We start from the raw sequence: 25,020 nt of genomic DNA on the forward strand, positions 1-25,020 counted from the left end.
AATCATCTTTCAAGACAAGTACAGAAAGGAGAGTACTCACAATTTTCTGTAATTTATCCTCAAAAATATTGACAGTTGGATAAATCTTTGTATTATCATTATTACAAATGTAAAGATTAGTTTGAAAATGACATTAGTTAAAAAAAAAAAATGGTCCACTTTGGCCAACGCTGCACTATTCTAGCAGTTTTGTCAGATGCAAAGGCATTCAAAGTAGCTGTTGCTTTTGTCTTATCAGAACCATATTTTTTGATGATTTCTGATTTAAGAAACATTTTACTGTGAATCTGACCTGTTACAGTGATAGGAAGATTGTACTTTTTCCAGTACAAGCTACCTACTTCCAGCACTTTACCAGAAATGAATATAACAACATCCTGTATATCATCCAAATCAATTTCCACATTTTGACCAAAATGTTTTTTTGTTTTTCCTTTATCTTGATGCTTTACATTGGGAACATGTTTTGCACACCTCAAATATGGTCAATAATATCAGCATTTTTTACTTAAAAATATAGGGGAACAAATCAAATCTGCATCCCTAAATTCTTGGGAATAATATTTCTTTTTATGTTGTTGTTTATATTTGTAGTAATTATTCACTGACTTTGAAACTTGTTAAGAGACCAGTTCAGAGTACTAATTGATAATGTATGATTTAATGAACAATTTATAAGGTGTTAGTGGCAAAGAAACTTCGACTTAAAAATAACAATACACTTTATCCATCAATAAAATAAAATATTTTATTTTTCCACAGTAGTATTTGACACCCGATACATTAACAGATAGCATTACTCACAGAAAAGAAATCAATCCGTGGGTAAACTGTATGTTTCCAGAAAAATTTTTAAAAGTGAATAATTAGACACAGAAAACCTGCTGACACCATCAATATTATCAAGATAGAAAACTTCGTTGGACTGAAAGTTTGTTGCAGTAATATCAGGTTTGTGAGTTGAGTAATTGATATTCTCATTAAGCCACTCCTTGAATTTTGTATACAAGTTTGGTGACCTACTTTCAGGAAGGATGTGGGTCTTCTGGAAAAGTGCAGCATGCAGCAATAAGGTGAATGATTGGGTTAAAGATGTATTTCTACAGAATGGCTTCAGTTTTGGTGTTGCAGATTGTCAAGATCAAACATCTGTATAGGGCACTCATATATGTGATAAATGTATTTGAGATTGAGAGTAAAGTTTGAGCTGAACTAGGTTATCTTTTTTTTTTTAATTCACAAGTGATGGGAGTGCATATCCGTGAAGCTATAGAACATTTACTTAAATTTAAGGAATTTTAATTATAGACATGATAAAAAAAAATTTGTTTGGTGAAAAGGGTTATTAACTGAACTTTTCAGTTTAATAACCCTTGGTTATAAATTTTGTTAAACTTAGGGAAGGAAGTTTTGAAGGAAATGTTGTACAGATATCTGGATCAAATCAAGAATTTTTTTTATTTTACATGATGATAAATGGTCCACTTTGGTTCCTTGTATCATTTTATCATTATTTAATGCTAATACATTACTCTTAACCATTTCATATAATCATAGTAAGAGAATTTCATTTTCACTTTAAACGTTTAATATTTTTTCTTCAATGATTAGGATTTGGCTATGGGTACTGATGCAGAAGGTGAAAAGATTAAAGATCCAATGAGAAATATTGTTCCAATTCTTTTGGACACTACTGTTAGTACCTCAGACAAGACCCGCATTATTCTGCTTTATATCCTTTCAAGGAATGGTAAGTTAATTATAGCTCTTTGAACCTAATTGTGACATGCAGAGAGTGTCATTTATTCAGACTAAATGGGATAATGAGTGGTTCAGATAATCAGATGTCTGAATAACTGGTTAATATTAATAAAAACATTATGTTAGTGTTGTGTAGTAGATACACTGATGAGCCAAAACATTATGACCAGCAAGTCATTATGCAAATCAAAGCAACTGCAGGTGAACTACAGTGTGGGTCGGGACACAGTATAAAAAACACCTGATACTGAGTTACTCTTATTCTTCAGGTGGGGAAGGCATCGGACTTCAGCGAGTTTGACAAAGGCCAAATAATTGTAATGGCCAGACGACTGGGTCAGAGAATATCCGAAATAGCACAGCTGTTGGGATGCTCACGGTCAGCTGTGGTTAGTACCTACCGAAATTGGCCCAAGGAGGGGGAAACTCACGCACCGCCAGCGAGGTGTTGGATGACCGATGCTTGAGAGTGAGTGAAGGTTCTCCTGGGTGGTATGTGGCAACAGCAGGGCGACTGTGGCACAACTCGCCGGTAATTGGAATTCTGGCAACGGGAATAATGCGTCACAACACACAGTATATTGAACCCTGCTGAAAATGGGGCTGCGTAGCCACAGGCCACGTCGAGTGCCCATGCTAACTACAGTTCACCGCAACAGCATCTACAATGGGCATGCAAGCATTGAAACTGGAGCTTGAGTGATTGGAAGAAGGTTGTCTGGTCCGATGAATCACGTTTCCTTTTGCACCATGTGGACGACTGGGTTCATGTGCATCGTTTACCTGGGGAAGTGATGGCCCCTTGAATGCACCATGGGATGAAAACAAGCCAATGGCGGTGGTGTCATGCTTTCGGTGATATTCTGCTGGGATACCCTGGGTCCAGTCATCCATGTAACGGGCACTCTGACATCTACCACCTACCTAAACATCATTGCTAACCAGGTACACCCTTTTGTGGTAACGGTCTTCCCCTCTTGGGTCAACACTTGTGAAACAAGGCTGGTGAATTTTTACAGAATTTGGTTTGTCTGTGGCAGCCAAATCCTCTTGTGCCTTCAGTCCTAGATGTATTCCCACATGCAAGTCTAAAAATATGATACTGAGGATGACCACCCAAGTGTGAACCAGTGTAAATAGAAGTTGAGGTATAGTCTCCAGACATGAGAGAGGAATGGCTGAGCCTTGAATACTAGGCAAAAAAGTAGATAGTGCACTGGGTGGTAAAAAATTTCACCACCCAGTGCTATACCACCATTTTGCTTAACATTTTCGGGAGTGTGCACGTACATGTGCATTTTTTAAGACCATTTTAAATATGCTTCAAATAACACGTCTGCATATGTTACACATCTTCCACTAAGTATTGTCATCTCTGTTTATAGTAATTGTGGATATGTTTGATATAAACTGTATTCACATTTCATGCTGATATAACATGAAAATAAGTTGTAAAAATTGGAGGAGGTTATGCTTTCAAGCCATTATAGTATTACGTAAAAAAAAAAAGTAATGACAAGATGTTTATGAGTTTCTTAATGATTTTTTGCAATTTTTAATAATTTCACTGTAATACAGTAAGCCTCTTTTATATCACTTGCATATAGCATGTGATATAAATTTCTGTTCTGGTCCCATGGTCAATCCATATAAAAATACCATGCATCTTTTAACAGCTATAGCACTCCTATTTAAATGCCTTCCTGCTTATATTCCTTTTTTTAAAAAAATCCCAAGAAGGAATAAACCCAGATATAACCCTCCTTCGTCTTTATCTTTGGGAAGGAGATGTTGGAGAATAAATTCTAGAAATTGTTCCTGTTACAAGTAATTTCTTATTTAACTTGCACCTTGAAGGCAGAAAGGCCACTCTTTACAACTCAATGTGTAGCTATTGTTGCATATGCTCACCTCTGTGTTTTTTTTTATTTTATTATTATTTATTTATTTATTATTTATTTTTTTTTTCAGTTAAAATTTTATTCCTCTGTTTTATTCCCTGTGTATTTTTTGTTCATGCACGTGTTCAGCATTGCTTCAATAAATTTCATTAATGACAGCATTATTATAGGCTAATAACATTTATCATGTTTATTAAAATCTTTTTAAAACTTTTCATTCTTTTTAAATAAAAAAAAATAGTTGAAGATGCCAAAAAAAAAAAAAAACAAGTTTAGTATATTTTAAGTGCTCTGGTTTTTAATTTACACATAAATCATAGCTCTTCATAAACACTGCAAAAAGGCTAAAACTCAGCATAAATCTACCACAATATTGATGAAAAGTACCCTTCAAAAAAGAGGGGTTCTGCTTTATAGTGCTCTTTGGGGACATTTCCTTGAAAAAGCACTATAATAGCAGTTTACTGTATTGTACAAGTCAAAATAAGAGCAAATTAATATTCAATAACTTTTTATGTACAAAGTTTTTATTTTTATGCATTTTAAAAATTTCATGAAGAAATTCACTGCTGAAGATCCAGACAGGATCAAGAAATTCACTGCCAGAAAAGGTTAAATTAAGTTTGAAGTGGCCAAAACTATGTTTAAACCATGGAGCTCTGCTCTGGGCTCTTCTCTTCTGTCTCTTCTGCCCTTCAATTATGAGTCATGCATTTTCAGGTTATGATCAATATTGAGGTGAACATTTTTGCATTCTAACATTCCTTACATTCAACCAAGCAGGGTTAAAACAGTTTTCACAGTTTTGCTGCTAAATTATCCATGATTAAACCTAACTGAGCTCAGTTGGCACAATTCCATTTGCCAATCATATGGAAAGGTGTGGGTTCGATTCCATTGATGACTGGAGGAATTTCTAAAGCTCTCTTTAGTCAACGCTTTAATTAGCCAACCCTAGGCAGTCAAGAAAGGAAGGTTTTACCCTGTGAATTATTTCGGGTTTTTGAACTTTCACAACGTGCAAATCAGGCTGTGAACACTTACTTCTACAGACAGATACACAATACAGATGTGAGTGGCAAGCCCTGATGCCATTAAAATTATAATTTGAATTGCTTTGAATTCTACTAGCTGTGACTGACGGCATTTTGAATACTCTGCATGGAGTATTTCCAAGACTACATTATCTTAATGAGTTGGATATACCTTGCTATGAAATTTTTACGTATATAAAAATTTCATAACTACATCTTTCCGCCCTTTTACTTCATCTGCATAAACTTTTAACTCATCTATATCAGTGCATCATAAATAGTCAAGGAGCAGAGTTATCTATGAAAAAACTAAACCTGTAAACTTCCTGATTAATTTTGCAGTCATCCCTCGATTTGCATAGTTTTTTATTGTGTGGTTTTGCCATTGTGCAGTTTTGCCATTGCACGGTCAGGTATTTACTACCAAAATTTTATATTACTTGATGAATTATGCTACCTGCGCATTTTTTTTTTTTTTTTTATGAAGCTTCAAAAATAGGAAAAAAGAGCAGATTTTGAAAATTTATGTTTTTTACATAATAGAAGATTTCATTGAAGGAAAAACACATTTCACCATAATAACATAAAATCCCACCGAATTCTAGCTGTTGGTATTATTGCAAATGCAATAAGATTGAATTTACTACCCATTTATAATTAGATTGCACCAACTGAAAAGCCCAATAAATCAGAAAGTGCAAATTGTTTTTATTGTTTTATAGTCTAGTCATGACCTCCAGAAGATATACTTTATAAAAATATCACAAAGGTGTTCAAAACTGATTCTTATATCCAAAAATAGCAATAAATGGTGGTATGTTTATCCAGTTATTTTTGAAACAACTTTCTTGTTCGGGACCCCCTTCATCAGTTATCCTACATTAGCTGTTCAGACAGAATAAACATGAAGTGTTTTAATCGGTAAGCATTGCTTTTGCTGATTTAATATTTCTTGTCTATATAAAGTGTGTATTTAATTAATGAATAAAATGAAGAAACTACAACAAAAAAAATTTTAAATTTAGAAGAAAAATTAAAAATCGTTAAGGAGTTAAAAAATGGCAAAAAGGTTGTGACATTGGCCAAGAAATACAGCATAAACGAATGAATATAGCATTCGATGAATTAGGGAAATGCTGAGAAAATTAAAAGTTCAGTTATCTTTTTCACATCATCGGCTACAAAAAGCACTACTAAAGTAGTGCTTTTTCTAGCCGATGAAATCCGTTAATAGAGAAAACTGAAAAACTACTTTCTTTCTGGTGCATTATAGCCTAAGTTGCTGATGCACCAACAAATTTAACAACAACAACAACTTTCTTTCTGGATAGAAGATCTTAATCAAAAGCTCTTAGTTTAGATATTATTTGTGCCAAAAGCCTTGCAAATTTTTAATTGCTTACAACAAGAAAAAGCCAGACGTCTTTCAGGCCATTAAGGGTTGGTTTGAAAATTTTAAAAAACATCAGTCTTCACAATCTAAAATTAATGGGTAAAGCAGCCAGTGCAGATATGGAAGTTGCTTCTTTGTATCCAAAAACTTTCAAGGATGTTATTGCGACTGAGGGCTATCTAGCAAGTCAAGTGTTTGATGCTGATTTTGGAAACGTATGCCAAGCTGAACATTCATTTCAAAAGAAGAGAAAACCGCCCCAGGTTTCAAAGCTGCAAAAGGTAGGTTAATACTTTTGTTATGTGACAATGTAGAGGGTGGCTTTATGTGCAAACCGCTGCTAATTTATACATCAGAAAATCCTCGTCCTTTTAAAGGAATATCAAAAATCTCCTTACCAGTTCATTGAAAATTGAGCAAAAAAGCCTGGATGATAGCTAAAATCTTTGAGGATTGGTTTTTAAATTGCTTTTGCATCGAAACAAAAATATATTGCCTGAAGAACATAGCATTCAAAATCTTGCTCATTCTTGAAAATGCACCCAGTTATCCTGCACATTTGTCTAATCTGTACCCAAATGTGAAAGTTACCTTTCTTCCAGCGAATACAAGTTCATTAATTCCCAATGGACAGGTGTTATAGCTTCCTTTAAACTTTTTTACCTAAGAAGATCTTTTTACAGTTGGTAGAAGCTACTGATGGAATAGGCAGTCTTTCAATTCGAGATTATTGGTGGAATTATAACATTTTTGGTGCTGTAAAAAATATTGAATTCATGTGGGGTGAAGTTAAGAACTCAAAATGAATGCAGTGTGGAAAAAGCTGTGGCCACAAAGCTGCACTAAAGAAGCCACGGTCAAAATGCCGGAAGAGGTTGAGATTGTGAGAATTGGCAAAATGATTAGCAGAGAGGGATTTGAAGAACTGGAACCAGCAGATATCACAGAAGTCCTTGAATCTCATAGAGAACAATTATCAGTAGACGATATTTTTTTGCAATGTGAAGAAGATGAAAAAAATTATAAAAACGAAGAAGATGCACACAAAAATTTGACCTGAAGAGACTAGCTTGGTTTTTAAGACTTGCAAATCAGCTTAGCCAAGAAGCTCTGGATATGGATCCTAATTTGGAGAGGAGTTTAAATTTTCGCAGAACTTTATCATTAGCTTTAGTTCCTTATGAAGAAATTTATAGAGAAAAACAGCATGCTTCTAAGCTAACAATTTTAATTTTTTTCAAAAAGTGCCGGATGCTGTTGCAAATTTATCACAGGAAATCAGAAACGAAGAAGCAATGAATTTAGATTAAAAATCTAGAGGTAAGTATTAACAAGTTTAATTTTATGGACATGTTTCTAATTTTTTTCTTACATTTCGCATTGTGCAGATTTGGACTGCGCGTTGTTTTCCCAGTAATCCCTGCACAAATCAGGGGATGGCTATATTTCACTTTAGTTCTAATCTTGGTGGTGTCCATTTCCATATAAAGTCTTCTAAGTCACAATTTTTCTAGTATCATTTTAACTATCTGTCTGTTTCTTTGACTGCCACTTATCTCATTTGTATTTATTAACTCTGTGATCCTGCTTTAAAGGTGGTACTTGTGCATTTGTTATCTATGATATTCCTTGTGAAATGGTTTGCAATCTGAAATTTCCTTATTTCGATCTTTTTTGGCTCAAAATCTCTTTACATGCTTTCTGTTGAATTCATTTGCCTTCTATTACTCTCTCAATTTTTTTAAACTCTACTTTTAACAGTGAAGTAATTTTCCTCAGTAATTTTAATGTTCATAACTATAGCTATCTTTAGTTTTCTAGTTGTATGAAGAAATTATACAGTTGGCACTATGTTGAAATGTTTGCTATTATTAGTGACCTTGCACAACTTGTTTGAGTACTAGAATGCTAGGCAGTCCTAACTAGCTATCTCACACATTTGATTTTTTTTTCCCTTCACAAACAATGGATCTCATGCTTAGCTTTATCTTTGTGCTTTAGATCACAACATGGTGATTGTTTCTTCTCCAAAAGAGCCTCTCTTCCATGATCATTTTAAGCCTTTTATCATTTGGCATTAAATAACCAGTATGGAGGATCTGTATCATTTCTGTTCTAATTCTAATAATGGCTCAGATTATGTCACCAAAATTATTTTTGTAGAGATAAAAATCCCTTTATTCCTTGTTCTACCTTGAACTGTCATCCTTTATCTAATCATAGTTTTGAACAAATTTGCTAAGGCTGTTTAATTTAATTTAGCAAATTTGCAAATTTGCTTAATTTAGAATAAAAATAAAAACATATCACGAGTGATACATCCAAATATCCAGTTTCATTTCTGCCCACATTAAAACTTGCAGTAGTAGTTTTAAACAACCTATTAATAAAAGTATTAAACTAGTGTCACGTCCAAGTGATTAGAGTCTTCTGGTCACTTGCCAAAGCTACACCTTCTGTTTATCTGTTCCTCCTCCTCCTCTTACAACCTAATGGTTCTGTTGCATCGTCATATAAAGATAAAGTTGATGATTAGTATTTTACTTTTCCTCTCATTTGCATTGATGATCTTGGTAAATCTTTTCCTCCAGCACCAAACTAATCTTACTCACTGTGTTGATTTTTTTAGACAGAAATAGTTTAAAAGTATACTGAAGAATTTTGATGCTAAGTCTTCAAGTTGTGATGGCACAACATTTTTCCTTATGTAAAAATTTGCTCATATCCATACAGTTCCTAAAATGGATGGTTAAAATCCCTTTCTTCTACGTATTGTCCTATTGCAATTTCCTTAACTGCTTACAGTGCAATGGAGAAATTCATTGCCATCTATTACATTATCTTGAAATCTTCTATCTGGTTAATGATCAGTACTAAGATTTTTTAAGTACTAATTCACCAGTGATTAATTAAATAATTAAGAAATGCATTGGCTTATGTCATTTATCTTACAATTAATTCCACGGAGATGATGTCTAGAGAAATACAAGCAGTTTCTCTTGTCATATCTAAGGTTTTTGTTCTTGTTCGGCATAAAGACAAAGTTCAGAAAGAATAGGTTGGATGAAGGTAATATGGCAAGGAAATAGTTTTGAAATGTGTGCTGCCAGTCATGACTGTAATGAATGCACCTAGCACTTCATAGCTGTCAATTTTACAGTGACAATGAATTTAAATGTGTTGCGTTTTAAGTAGATGTTATTAGACAATCTGCAAATGTTTTTTATTGAAGAATTTATTTCCATTGTGAGGTTCATTTTTATGCCAATGCTGGTTTTAAGGATATCTGTAAATGGGTGATTTTTTTTTCATTATCTTGTTTTTCATAACTGATCATATTTTGATTTCATATTGCAGCACAAAGTTAAATATAATTTCTCTGTTATATCTTTCTGTGTATATAGCATTCACTATGTTTTACGTTTCCATGTTTATTTCAATTTTTCTAGTGGTTAATATTAAGTATTGCTATTTAGCATAATTTATTTGCTATAATTCTGATTTTTTTTTTTTTTAAATTTAAGGTATCACAGAAGAAAATTTAGCGAAGTTAGTGCAGCATGCTCAGATTCCTCCAACTGAGAAATGCATCATTACTAATATGGCCATGTTAGGAGTAAATATTGTTACTGATGTGAGTATACCCTTATTAATGCATTTTCTTACTTATTCTTTAAGTATGCAGTTGGGTCTCCATATTTGTGGGGGTTACATGTCAACACTTCTGCAAAAATCTGTACTCTTGCCTAAATAGCCCCAGATGTTTTCTACATATGCCTAAACACTTGCATAACCATTTAAAATTAACAGAAAAAATTTTAAATGTGTTTAAGAGGTTTTAATTGTATTTTATAATAATAAGTAACATTTTAGACCCATGTTTCAAAAATACTGTATCAAAATTTTATTACTTAGTTAAGAACAAGGCATGCTCTAAGGTATTCACCACACGATTCAGTACTCCTCGGTAGTAAGGGTCTCAGATGCTGGAGAAGAAGCAGGATTGGCTAACGTCAAGACTTCAGCTTTGAATCCTGAGACCTTCTCTTCGACAGCTATGTAGATGCTCTGAGGCATCTTCTTCCAGAATAATTCTGTCTCATTGGCATTGAAAACCTGTTCAGACTTATATCCCTTTTCCTCGATGAGCTTTTTGAGTTGTGCAGGGTAGACCTTAGCAGCCTCCTGATCACTCGAAGCAGACTCGCCCGCAATCTTTACATTACAGAGTGAATAACATCTCTTGAATTTCTAGAACCAGCCTTTGCTGCCAGTGAAAGTGGTTATTGCAGTGTTGCTGGTACAGGAGGTTAAATCTGTTGTAAAGAATGAGGGCTGGAAATCATAGTAATGTTAACAGAAAAGTTTTTTCTTGTGCTGGTCTTCAATCCAAATGAACAGTGCATTCTCCATTTTTAACATCACTTTATGGTAGTAGAGGCATGTGATACAAGAAAGCAAGCTTATGTAATATCAGCCAAAAAATAAAAAAAAAAAAACATTTCACACATCCATTTCCTATAAACGTTTGTCTAATTTCTCTTTGAATTTATTTAAGCTGTCAACTTCCACAATGACAGATGGAAGTTTGTTCCAGCAATCAACTACCCGCTGGCTAAAGACAAATTTTTGCACATCTATTCTACAACTACCTTTCTTCAAGGTAGTTGTAGAATAGATGTTGCAGGGTAGGCCTTAGCAGCCTCCTGATCACTCGAAGCAGACTCGCCTGCAATCTTTACATTACAGAGTGAATAACATCTCTTGAATTTCTAGAACCAGCCTTTGCTGCCAGTGAAAGTGGTTATTGCAGTGTTGCTGGTACAGGGGGTTAAATCTGTTGTAAAGAATGAGGGCCTTAGTGGAAATCATACTAATGTTAGCAGAAAAGTTGTTTTTCTTGTGCTGGTCTTCAATCCAAATGAACAGTGCATTCTCCATTTTTAACATCACTTTATGGTAGTTAGTAGAGGCATGTGATACAAGAAAGCAAGCTTATGTAATATCAGCCAAAAAATAAAAAAAAAAAAAACATTACACATCCATTTCCTATAAACGTTTGTCCAATTTCTCCTTGAATTTATTTAAGCTGTCAACTTCCACAATGACAGATGGAAGTTTGTTCCAGCAATCAACTACCCGCTGGCTAAAGACAAATTTTTGCACATCTATTCTACAACTACCTTTCTTCAATTTGAATCTATGCCCCCTCAGATTCTCAATCTGAGCAAAAGGAAGAATCCCATCAGAATTGAGCCTGCTCAACCCATTCAAGGCCTTATACACTTCAATCAGATCACCTCACAGGTGCCTTGTCTCCCGACACTGCAATTTGCAGAACTCAAGCTTTTCTTGGTAAGAGGACCCCTTCATTCCCCCTCACCAGTCTTGTAGCCTTTCTCTGTACTCGCTTAAGCAACTCTACATCCTTCCTAAAATGAGGCCTCCAGACCTGTACGCAGTACTCAAGGCATAGCCTGACCATTGCCTTATACAAATGGATAATCACCTCCTTTTCCATACTAACAAAATTCCTGTATATCATTGACAACACTCCGTGACCTACTCTGGCAGCCTGTTTGCACTGCTCAGAAAACTTCATATCTGATTGCATAATTACTACCAGGTCTTTTTCATTTTCTACCACCCTAAGTGTACCTCTCTGGGGTTACCTCTACCCATATGCAGTACTTTGCATTTGTCAATGTTAAACTTCAGTTTCCACTTCTCAGCCCATCTACCCAACTTTTCTAAATCCTGTTGCAGTAGCACACTGCCATTCCTGTTATTAACAACCCTGCCAACCTTAGTATCATCTGCAAACTTGGATATTAAGCCTAATATCCTTCATCAATATCATTGATAAATATACAAAATAACAGTGGGCTCAACACCGAATGTTGGGGGACTCCACTAATAACATTAATCTATGAAGAGCAGCGTCCATTGATTACCACTCTGTCTTCTTCCACTCAACCACCCTTTTATCCATTGTAGCAACTTGCCCTTAATACCATACTGCTCCAATTTGTACAATAGTCTTCCATGCGCAACAGTATCACGTACATTAGCTTCGTATTTAGCAGTAAGAATTCCACCACTTTGCAGTGCCTCTCTGATCTCAGTTTCTGTTTTGTTATGTTTCGTATGGTACTTTCGTGGATGCCAAACATGCGACCTACAGCCGCATATGTGAGTCCTTCTCAACATTTATCTAGAATCCGCACTTTCTCGTTCAAAGTCATCCTTTTCTTGGTCCTTTTAGGCCTTTGTCCATCACTAGATGTACTTCGTTTAGAATCCATGGGTATTCACATAATCACAGTAATATTTTCAGCACAAGTAGCGTAATGCAGAAACACACACACACAGTGGTCACAAGCCATCCTAGTCGGATGTCGCTCACTGGGTGAATGTAGCAGTCAGCAGCCAAATTTTTAGTATGATAAATTTTGCAACCGTCAAAGCAAAAGCATGAATCTGCAAATACAGATAGATCCTGCAAATATGGAGACCTGACTGTACTTAATATTTTATATACTGTTCCGTTAAGAAATTGTAAAATAGGATCATATCAGTTGATGAAATGCTATCCTATGATAGCATTTCATCAACTGATATGTTGCTGCTGTATATAGATGAAAAGTCTTACAATTCCGCCCGTTGGGATAACTTATCTTAAATTTACTTGAGATAAGTGTAAAGATTATGAATATATTCTCCAAAGTGTCTCAACAGGCTGTTATTACTAACATATAAAACAGTTAAGATTGCATAAATAAGATTAAACTATGCAAATACATACTTTCCCATTTTTCTGGTTGGGCGCCTCCGTAGCCAGGTGAGCAGGAGCACCAGTGCATAGCACACGCTTCTTGATTAGACCGGGGTTCGAGCCCATGACCACCAAATACGGAGGATGCGGAAAGGTCAGGGAATGATCACCGCATATCCCCAGAACAATATAGCCTTAGTTGCTAATGCTCTTAAAAAAAACCAAATAACAAATAACTTTTCTGGTTTTTTCTGGAAGATATCTGTTGTTTTTGTCTTTATGGTTTTTTGGTAAGTTTACATTTTCTCCTGAATTATATTTGTTTTTATTATCATTATTATTTATTATATTTTTTTATTATCATTATTATTTATTATATTTTTTTATTTATTGGTCTGAACTTCAAAGCTGACATTAAGCTTCTCTGCTTGTGTTCAGTGTGGAGAATATTAGTTGTATACTCAGTATATCATTTGATATCATATATTTGGATCTTAGAAAAGATTTTGATACTGTTGCACATGGAAGACTGCTGAACAAATTGTAGCAGTGTGGCATTAGAGGCAAATTTCTGCTATGGATAAAGGGATGGTTGAGTGGAAGAAGAGAGAGTGGTAATCAATGGACACTGCTCATCGTGGACTAATGTTATTAGTGGAGTTCCTCAGGGTTCGGTGTTGGGTCCATTGTTGTTTTCTGTATTTATAAATGATACTGATGATGGTATATCAAGCTTAATGTCCAAGTTTGCAGACGATACGAAGGTTGGCAGGGTTGTTAAGGACACTAATGACAGTACGCTGCTGCAACAGGATCTAGAAAAATTGAGCAGATGGGCTGAGAGGTGGCAAATGAAGTTTAACATTGACAAATGTAAAGTACTACATATGGGAAGCAGTAACCCCAGAGTAATGTATAAACTCTGTGTTACTACACTGACAGTGGTAGAGAACGAAAAGGACCTGGGGATAATTGTGCAGGCAGATATGAAGTTTTCTGAGCAGTGCAGACAGTTTGCAAGAGTAGCTCATGGTGTCTTGTCAATGATATACAGGGATTTTTCTAGCAGGGATAAAGGAGGTGATTATCCCCTTGTATAAGGCAATGGTCAGGCCACATCTTGAGTACTGTATACAGGTCTCATTTTAAGAAGGATGTAGAGCTGTTGGAACGAGTACAGAGAAGGGCAACAAGATTAGTGAATGGAACAAAGGGTTGCTCTTACAAAGAAAGGCTTAAGTTTTGCAAATTACAGTGTCTGGAGACTAGGTACCTGCGAGGTGATCTGATTGAAGTGTATAAAGCCTTGAATGGTTTGAGAATGCTCAATGCTGATGGGATTCTTCCTCGTGCTCAGAATAATAACCCGAGAGGGCATAAATTCAAATTGAGGAAAGACAGAAGTAGGATAGATGTGCTGAAGTTTGCCTTTAGCCAGCGGGTAGTTGGTTGGTGGAACAGACTTCTATCCTTTGTTGTGAAAGTTGATGGCCTAAATAAATTTAAGGCCGAGCTGGACAGGTATTTGGATTGAACGGAGGGGTGAAATGGGAGCGTTTTTTGTGTGTTTTTTTGCTGATGCTGCATAAGCTTGCTTTCTTGCATCATATGCTTCAACTAATGCTGTATAGGCCTTCAGCTTCTCTGTCTTGGGCATTGTGATTTGTTGACTTGTAAATGGTTAATTCTCCTAATTATTATTTGCTTACAAAAATATTTTTGTAAATGTTTCTTGCCTGAGAATTGATTTCCTTTCTGTGAGTATTGCTTTATCAAAATGTATTGGATATCATATTATGATGAAAAAATGCATAGGAAAAAAAACTTTTTAATACATTTTACAGGTAGAGAAATTATCTATTTTTAATTAAAGAATTTTCCACCATTTAATGTCCTAAAAATTTTCATTAAATTGTATAAGGGCTGTTCAGTAAAGAATTGTCATAATTTTTTTTTTCTTATTTTTTCACAACATATCTTTATTAATCATCCATATTTTGATGGGCCTTTTCAAAATAATCCCCATTTGATGAAATGCACTTACTCCAACGTTTCTGTCATTCTTCAAAAACGTGGTGGAAGTCATTTTTTGACATGCGTTTGAGAATCACCTCCGATTTATTTACAATTTCTGATTATGGTAACGCTTTTCTCGCAGCTCCTTCTTTAACTTGTAGGTTGCATGGTCAGGGTTATAGGGCAGGTAAGGAACACATTTTACATTAATACTGTCAAATTGTATTGTCAAATAGGCAATGTGAGGTCTCATATTATCGTGATGCAGCATCCACCCACCTGCTTGCAGCTGTGATCATTTGTAATGTATGCGATCCCACAAAGTGTTCAGCAGAGTTCTGTAGTAAGGTCCCATAACAGTCATATGATGTGGCACAACATGCTGGTAAACCATTCTTTGAATTTCAAAAAAAGATTACCATAACCTTTTCTGTACAAGCCACAACATTTGCTTTTTTGAGTGTTGGCAATGACATAGACATCCAAACAGAGCTTTATTGCTTTCTCTCTGAGGCAAAATGATGAAGCCATGTCTCATACTCTACTCTTATCACCTTGTGCAGAACCTCACCATCTTCAGTAACTGTCCGTTGCAGCTTCTGCCAAACCTCCTTGGGAACTTGCTGTTGCTCTGGTGTGAGTAGTATTGGAACCCAGCCGCACAAATGCATGTCATATGCAAATAGTCATGGAAAATACCATGCATGCATGCTTCCTACTGATATTCTGAACATCTTTACTAGTTGCCTTGCTGCTATACAACAATCTTCTCTCCAAATTATACAAGCAGTGTTTATGATTTCTGTAGTGTCAGCAGTGGTTGGAGCTCCAGGACTGCCGATTTTTGTGATTGAATAATGTCTGTCTTTAAACATTCTAAATCACCTGTGAGCTGACTTTGTGAAAGTGTTTAACATTTCATACTCTTCAGCTGATGTTTTCTTGAGATGGAAACAAAATTTGAGAGAAGCATACTGTTCCTTGTGTGTTTCATCCATTCTAACTTAGGCAAAACTGAAGAGAAATAAACTTGACTGACTGCCAAGGTCACACCATGTTCATGAGTCAACTGCGCAGTTGCTATGTGATACAGCTTGGCTTGGTCTTAAATTCTACAGCTCAGCTAGAAATAGCAAGCAATACGGTTTTCCATGAAAAATTATGGTCTTTTTTGTTGAACAGCCATTGTAGTAAAATTTATAAAATTTTAATTAAAAGTTTATAAATTTATGATATACAGTCAGTCCTCGTATAACATGTGTTTACACTACACAAATTCAATCATACACGATTTATAAATAGGGGAATGATATTTTATATAACACGAACCTAATTCACTTATGCACGATTTGCCTTTGTGTTTACAAGAAATGGCAGTCGAACGTGGAATCGCCCCAACCAAACGCAACACGATAGGAATGAAGAGAAGATTCTGAAAATGTATTTATGTGTTTTATATCAGTGAAGGGGAAAACACATTTCACCATAATAACATAAAAACAAACACAATTCCAGATATCGGTATAATCGCAAATGCGATTAGATCAAGTTTACTACCAGTTTATAACAGATTTCACTAGCACAAAAGCAACTGGAAATTGTTTTTATTGTTTTATGGTAGTAACCCCTAGAAATGTGCTTTAGTAAAATGTGAAGGGTTAATAGTGTATCTCTGCCTTTACAGTGTTGTTTATTCAGTTGCTACACGCGCGCAGCTTTGTTTATGTGTATCAAGCATGTCTCCTCGTTTTGTAATTGTGCTTTATTCCCTAAAAATGAGTAAAATACTTAAAAGGCATGAAAAGGAAGCGTCCTGGTGAAGACATTGCAGATTCAGAGAGAAAAAGAAAAGCAATATCGATAAACAGAGGCGGGCTGGGTCAAAAATTCTTACCCGGGAAAATTTTGTAGTGGCCTCATACTAGCATTTATGGCCAAAATCACACTGGCCTCTGGCCCACCGGGGTTTCCACGGTTAGGCTTATGGACAATTCGCCTCTGTCGATAGAGAAAAAATATGAAATTGTGAAACGCTTTGAGCGAAATGAAAGACCATGTGATATTGCACATGCTACAGACCTAAATGAGGCAACCCCGAGAATTACAAAGAATGCAGAGAAAATAAAAACAGCTTTTATAGCAGGAACAACTCAAAGTGTAATTTAAATTCATCAGATTAAGACACAAAGAATTGGAAGAGATGGAACCGCTGTCATCTGTTTGGATAGAAAATCAAACAAAAAACAAGTTTGCTTACGATAGAAGCAAAAGCATTAGCAATATTTTATTACGTAATAGTCGTAATAAAATACTTACGTATTTTATTACGATTATTTATTGTGTTTTGTATTGTTTTGGTTACAAATGTGTGTTCAATCTTGGGTGGCCGGCACATAACCCTATTTATCCCACGGGGCCTGGTGTTTATATTGCATGATTTTGCATTGCACGAGGGTTTCTGGTAACACAACTATCGTGCTATATGAGGACTGACTGTATTTGTAAAACCCATAATCCTAGATGGGACCATACTTTTAAAAAGGTGCATAAGGCACTAGCTGGAGGCCTGCACTTACTGTATGTCCCAGCTAAATTGAATCTGAAATACCCAAAGCTAAAAAGGTTCAAAGTGATTTTTGACCTCAGGCCTCTAAAAGTGTAAGTACATTTTACACTTTTGTATGAAGATTATAAGCACATTTATAACAAAACCACTATGGGTCAGTAAGACTGATTTCTCACATTTAGCTAAATATAAGAAATCACTGTCAAAAAGAATGAGGAATACGGACAAAAAAAATTTAATGTGAATACAAGAAAGTATATATAAAATATTCCCCTTACAAGATGGAACCACTGAATTTATAGACACCACAGATGAATTGAATAGATATTCTGCAACAAACTTTACAATTGAAATTGTGTATTTTAAGCAGAAGGAAATACCGAAAAGGTGTCAGATTGATGTAAAAAAAGTGATATGATGTCTGGAAAAAATCTATCAGAAAAGTTAATTAGGCTTAGGGAAGGTAATGCTCAAAGGTGAACAATATAATTCAGATATTACAGCACTAAAAAAGTAGGATGTGAGTGTATCAGTCCATTAGTAATGTTAATGAGATCATCATTAGATTCTGGGATGATCTCTTGGATGAGAAGTGCTAATGTTTCTTCAATCGATAAAGGAGAATCTAAAGAGATTATTGGAAAATATAGACCAGTATGTTTAACATCCATGGTCGGCTAGGTCATAGAATCTATAGTTAAGAATATGATACGGCATCCAAAGGATACAATATCATAATTTTTATCATTATTATATGTAAAATATTCAAGCCAGGACTCTAGTAACAATGATTGATTGAGGGTGGGGAGCAGGGTTTAGTTTAGTTTTTAAAAGAGAGATTGGTCTCTCTCTCTCTGTGGTAATCGAATCCTGTGGTAGCATGGATAAGTTGAAGGTTGGAAAGCCTAAAGAACTTGCACATGTTAACAGAGGAAACTAGAAGAAAATAAATGAAGGACATAGTTTCTTTTATAATTTAAAGGCTATCAAACACTATACTGCTTATTGAAGGTTATGAAACTCAGAAGAGAGAATAAATGATTATCTATGGGTTTTCACGTTATTTTGTTATTTTTTAAAGGCTGTCTATGATTGCCCTTTTAAGAGCATGAATTGGTTGAGAGTTAGGAAGCCAGAAGAAACTCACTGACAAAGATGCCAGAAGAAAGAAAAGTTAGTGATGATGCAATTTTCTAGAAAAAGAATATGAAGATATTCTTTTTATGGTTTTGATCCACTTGTCTGGATCCACCTATTTTGCACTGCTTTTTACCCTGTTCTACTAATAGCTGTTCCATTCATTGTTTATGGAAATATTGTTTTTAATTTTTTTATCCAGCACCAGACAAATGGATGGCCTCATGGCATAGCACATTGAAATCATCTGTACCGTGCTTCCACTGCATTATTAGAATGATGCAGATCGTTCCTAACATGCTCATAGTTTATTGGAAGACTGTTGTGCCTTCTGTGCCCAGTGTAGTTGTTCTCAAAGTACTCTGCAATAACAACACTGTTTGCCCGGGTCTCAAAATAATTGCAATTTGATTGGCAGGAACAAAGGCAAGAGTAGGTTACATATGCATTCAGACAGAGAACTGTAGCATTTTCACATCTACTTTGAAGATCTGTTTGTTAAATTCTGTAGAACACATTTTGACAGAGATGAAATAAACACTAATTATATACTGCCTTCACTAGTTATATTAATAATGATGCTTATACCTTTGCACATTCTTCCCTAATCCTTTTTTTTTTTGGCTCAAATTTTTCTTATACCCCTCCTTCCCACTTATGGTAACATTATTATTAGTATCTTTAATTTTCTTATTTTTCTAATTTATTACTAATCTATGCCTTTATCCAATTTTTATTTTCATTACAAATGTGTGATATTCTGTTGATATCGTAGTGAATTTATGAAGTACACACACAAAAAAAAAGTGTATATGCACACATTACACCATATTGTATACCACCCAACTTTTTTCAAGAGTCAGCCACAAAAATTAGAGGAAAGACATTGACATGCAAATCCTCTGCTTCTATAGTAAACCATATTCATGCAACAGTAATAAATAAAAAAATAAATGATTTTTAATTTAAGAATATTTGAGAAGGTTAGGGCAAATGGATGCCAAATAATATCATTATTGCAAGCATATATTCTTTCATATAAAGCATATAAAGTCAGTCCTTGTATAACACATGTTTACACTACACGAATTTGATCATACACGATTTATAAATAGGGGAACGATATCGTATATAACACGAACAGAATTCGCTTATGCACGATTCGCCTTTGTGTTTACAAGAAATGGCAGTCGAACGCAGAATCACCACAACTGAACACAACACGATAGGAATGAAGAGAAGATTCTGAAAATGCATTTATGTTTTTTATATCAGTGAAGGGGAAACACATTTCACCATAATAATGTAAAAACCCACACAATTCCAGTTATCAATATTATTGCAAATGCAATTAGATAGTTTACTACCCGTTTATAACAGATTCCACTAGCAGGAACGCAACTGGAAATTGTTTTTATTGTTTTATGGTAGTAACCCCCAGAAATGTGCTTTAGTAAAATGTGAGCTAGTGAGGTGTTCATAGTGTGTCTCTGCCTTTATGGTTTGTTTATTCAGTTGCTACATGCACGCAGCTTTCTTTGTGTATCAAGCGTGCCACCTCATTTTGTAATTGTGCTTTATTCCCTAAAAATGAGTAAAATACTTAAAAGGTATGAAAAGGAAGTGCCCTGGTGAAGACACTACAGATTCAGAGGGGAAAAGAAAATCAATATCGATAAACAGAGGGGGACTGGGTCAAAAATTCTTACCCGGGAAAATTTGTAGTGGCCTCACAATAGCATTTATGGCCAATATCACATGGGCCTCCGGCCCACCGGTGTTTCCTCGGTAAGGCTTATGACCAGTCCACCTCTGTCGATAGAGAAAAAAATATGAAATTGTGAAACACTGAGCGAAATGAAAGACCATGTGATATTGTGCACGTGCCACAGGCTTAAATGAGGCAACGCTGAGAATTACAAAGAATGCAGAGAAAATAAAAACAAATTTCATAGCAGGAACAACTCAAAGTGTAATTAAAATCCATTAGATTAAAACACAAAGAATTGGAAGAAATGGAACGGCTGTCATCTGTTTGGATAATAAATCAAACAAAAACCAAGTTTGCTTACGATAGAAGCAAAAGCATTAGCAGTATTTTATTACGATAATTTATTGTGTTTGGTAATGTTTTGTTTACAAATGTGTTCAATCTTGGGTGGTTGGCACCTAACCCTATTTTTCCCATAGGGCCTGTTGTTTATATTGCACGAGGGTTTCTAGGAACACAACTATCATGCTATACGAGGACTGACTGTATGTATATATGAGGGTTGTTCCAGAACCAATGCTTCTATATATTTTTTCTCAAATGTCACTGAGGGTATGTCAATTGAAATTATTTATTATGTACTTGAGTCTTTAAGTACTTATATTTATTTTTATATACAGGGTGATTCACTACCAGTGCGACAAACTTGCAGGAGGTGTAGGGGCCACAAGACGAATCGGAATCACATAGCATTGCAGGGTCCGAAATGCCTTCGTCATGCGGGAGGTCACGTGAACAAAGAAGCTAAGAAAAAGAACAGAAACAGCAACTTGTTAGTGTAACAGAAATCATTTTAATGACAAGTTTTACATTGGCAAAAAGCCATGCTACAGAAGATGTTCAAAAGTTCAACCAGAAGCAGTCACACAGGCTTCACAGCGACGCCGCATCGAATCCCTAACATTCTGGAAGATTCCTGGCATGTCTCGAATCTCCCCGGCAGCTACAGAGATGCGAGCGACGAGATCTTCAACTGAATCAATGGGGGTCTCGTACACCAATGTCTTCATTTGACCCCAGCAGAAGAAGTCCAGGCATGATAGGTCCGGCGATCTAGCAGGCCAATGAACCAGACCACCATGACCTATCCAATGCTGTCCAAATGTAACGTTTAGGTGTTGGTGGACGTCATTGGTGTAATGTGGGGGAGCCCCATCATGCTGGAACCACATTGAGCGATGCAACAACTGAGGAACATGTGCTTCTTGAATAAGTTCGGGCAGGACTTGCTGTAGAAAGATCAAGTATGTCCTACCGTCCAGACGAGGGGGCAGAAGGTACGGTCCAATGAGGTGGTCTCCAACAATGCCGGCCCAAACATTGACAGAGAAACGGCGTTGAGCACATGTTCGCGTACCATGGGGTTCTCCAAAGCCCACAAATGGGCGTTATGTTGATTGAAGGTTCCCTCCCTTGTGAAACTTGTCTCATCCGTGAACAATACGGACGCAGCAAATGCGCTATCTGCCGCACTCTGTTGAAGAAACCAAGTAGCAAAAGTCCTCCGGAGTGGATAATCTGCAGGCTCCAATGACTGGACACGTTGCAGATGGTATGAACTCATTTGGTTTGTTGACATTATCCTCCATACAGTGGATTGGGAAATACCCAATCATTGGCCTATCGCTCGAGTGCTCGTACTCGGATTGCCTTCTGCAAGACGTAGGACATTCTCCTCATTGTCTGGCATCCTCGTCATTTGCTCTCAATTCATTGTACCTCTCGTGAAACAACCAGTCTCACGTAACCTCGTGTGCACATGTACGAAAATCGTATGATGAGAAGCACGCCTGTGCGGGAAACGTTCCTGGTACAAGCGCAGAACGGCGCGCCCATTACAGTCCACAGCTCCATATGCGAGGTGCATGTCAGCCAGTTCAACGTTTGACTACTCGTCCATCCTACTGCCTCAGGAATCAGTTTGCAAATGCTGACTTCCAGCAGGATCGCTGTTCACGCGACCTCCCGTTCAACGTCCTCTACCGCATGACGAAGGCATTTCGGACCCTGCAATGCTATGTGATTCCAATTAGTCTTTGTGCCCCCTACACCTCCCGCAAGTTTGTTGCACTGGTAGTGAATCACCCTGTATATATGTATTCATCATCACTTTGTATACATTTTTGACACTGCTGAACCAGAGCCTGCATTCCCTTCCCCTTGTAAAAGTTGCCATCATCTTCCAAGAGCATCATCCTCTTGATGGCTGCAACAATAGCATTAGCACAAATAAAGTGTATCCCATGAAGATCCTTCATAGGGCTAAACAGGTGAAAGTCTGATGTTATTTGGTTAGGACTTGTACTGAAGGGAGCTGTGGAAGGACAGTCTGCTGAATTTCACAATTTGTGTCCCTTGTTAGGATGTCAAAGGAGAAATTTTCTTTTCTTCTCTGGCCTCACTTTTGCAGTTCGTATGTCCAGCAGAATTTGTGTCCCCCTTTTCCAGGAAACCCACAAGGATAACCCCTTCTCTTGTACCAAACACTGGAACATGATTTTTCCAGTTGATGAATGAGTCTTGAATTTATTTTTTATTAGTGAATATTTGTGTCACCACATTGATTCTGATTTCTCTTGATGAAGCTGTCAAGAATATCGTTAATAATAATAGTCTTATATCACACCCAGAGAGCAATGTGAGTCTGCACTCTTCTGCTCCTTGTGATATGGTGTAGCATTTGGGAATCCATCTGGCACACAATTTACTGTATATTCCCACTCTTGCACATATTTCCTGAAAATATATAGCCTGTTTCTTTGTACCAAAAAATGGTACATGATTTTTCCAGTGGATAGTTGTCTTGATTTTCTTCTTTATTGTTGAATCCTTCTATTGTCTTCTATTAATTTGGTTGGGCTTCATGATTGAATTTATCCACTCACTCATTTTCTGTCATTGCTACAGTGTAAAAAAGGATGGGCCTGATCCTTCAAACTACCAACATGCCTGACTGTGTTCACATGTTCCATTCCAGTAGGTCTCCTTCTCTTTGGTCCTGGGACAGGGTCAGGACATTGGAAATATAGGTATGATGCTCTGAGTAAGCTTTGCATTCTGTTTGTGTGCACAAAAAAATACCTGCTAGTCTGCAAGTGGACTTCCATTGTGGGGATCTCTGGTAGGTGAGGTACTTGGGTCATAGAAAACTTTCTTTTTATTCTCAGGAGTGATTTAAATATCTTCTCCAGGGTCTCATTCAAAGACCCAATCCAGTTTCTCAGATGCAGATACAGAAGCAAGCATAGTAAAGAGACAAAGAGCAGACCTCACCATCAAAAGACACCAAAATTCCTGCTCCTTCATTCTGCAGCAGCAAATATGATCAGAAAAACATCTCTGTTTGATCCAATGAGGATTAGGAGGCTATCACAGTCTCTGAAATCAGGGAAATTTCTGTGGTCAGGAGATATCTTAATAGAGAATACCAACTGAAAATAATCTGAACTACTATTAAAAGCCACAAATCTGAGAGGAGTGTCCATTGTGGTAACTATACCTATCTTAAACACACCTGTAGGCATAATATCTGAGTGGGACTTACACCACATTTTGGAGATGTCAAGAATTGAAAGATCAAGGGATGAAATATATTTAACACTACCTGTGCTAAACAAATTTCAGTACTTAAAAATGGAACAAGTAGTCCCACAAGGAGTCTTCATACTTACCTTTGAAACTTGTAGAGGTCTCCCACTAATATCAGAGCAGGATATCTGAAATGTCCATTGTGGTTATACAGGGTGTCTCAAAAATATTGGTACAAATGTTTAGGGGAAGTAGATAACATCTAAAGGAATGTGAATCGCATAGGAGCCCATAACCGGAAACGTCACCGTAAGTCGGTACACGGCGCTGTTCATCAGTTCGAGAGAAGGAAAATTTCTAGTTTACTCATTCAAGCAGTGGTCACTGCACGGAGAGCGTGCATCGATATACGAACTGTGAGCTGGCAGACATGCACCTAGTGTATGGATTAGCAGAGGGCCCACATGGTGTGCGCCCCCATGCGGCGCAACATCGCTTTGCAATAAATGTGTGGGTAGGTGTGGTCGGTGACTGCTTAGTCGGCCCATACCTGTTACCATCCCACATGAACTCCGCTAAATATCAGATCTTTCTTGAACAAGTTCTACCAGGGTTACTTGATGATGTTCCAGCAAATGTGAGCCGCAACATTTGGTTTCAACATGACAGGGCGCCTGCCCATTATGGAAAGTGTGTTCGTGACCATTTGAAAGGGCGTTTTGGGCGTCGATGGATTGTCCATGGTGGACCCGTTGCCTAGCCCCCACACTCACCTGATTTATCGAGCCTTGATTTCTTTCTGTGGGGGCCCCTCAAATCTATCGTGTATGAATCGCCTGTGGAGACGGAAATGGATCTCATGACGAGACTCATCTGTGCTGCTGCTACTGTCAAAGAAACTCGAGGTTTGTTTGACCCTGTCCACCAGTCCATGGTGCATCAGTGTCATGCATGCATCACATCTCATAGTGGAACCTTCGAGCATCTGTTGTAACATCATGAATGCATCCATCTCGTACTCCATTGTTAATATTATGTCAAATAAATGTTTGCCACTAATTACTGTCTTGTGTCATTTCCGCTTCTTGTGCCTCTGCTACTACTTTCCCTTGACGTTTCTGGTTATGGGTTCCTATGC

General features: G+C 36.6%; 1 protein-coding gene across 1 annotated transcript in view; it reads left to right on the forward strand.

Moving 5' to 3' along the window:
• LOC150087303 (protein ROP-like) overlaps positions 1-25,020 on the forward strand; it is a 176,423-nt gene that overhangs the window by 108,655 nt on the left and 42,748 nt on the right. The window contains exons 10-11 of the mRNA XM_090371968.1: positions 1,612-1,750; positions 9,614-9,723. Coding sequence (XP_090228094.1) covers positions 1,612-1,750; positions 9,614-9,723 — 249 coding nt within the window. The remainder of the gene's footprint in view (positions 1-1,611; positions 1,751-9,613; positions 9,724-25,020) is intronic.

Source organism: Mastigoproctus giganteus, chromosome 4 (assembly GCF_048544385.1).
Source record: "Mastigoproctus giganteus isolate SK-2022 chromosome 4, ASM4854438v1, whole genome shotgun sequence".
Lineage (NCBI taxonomy): Eukaryota > Metazoa > Arthropoda > Arachnida > Uropygi > Thelyphonidae > Mastigoproctus > Mastigoproctus giganteus.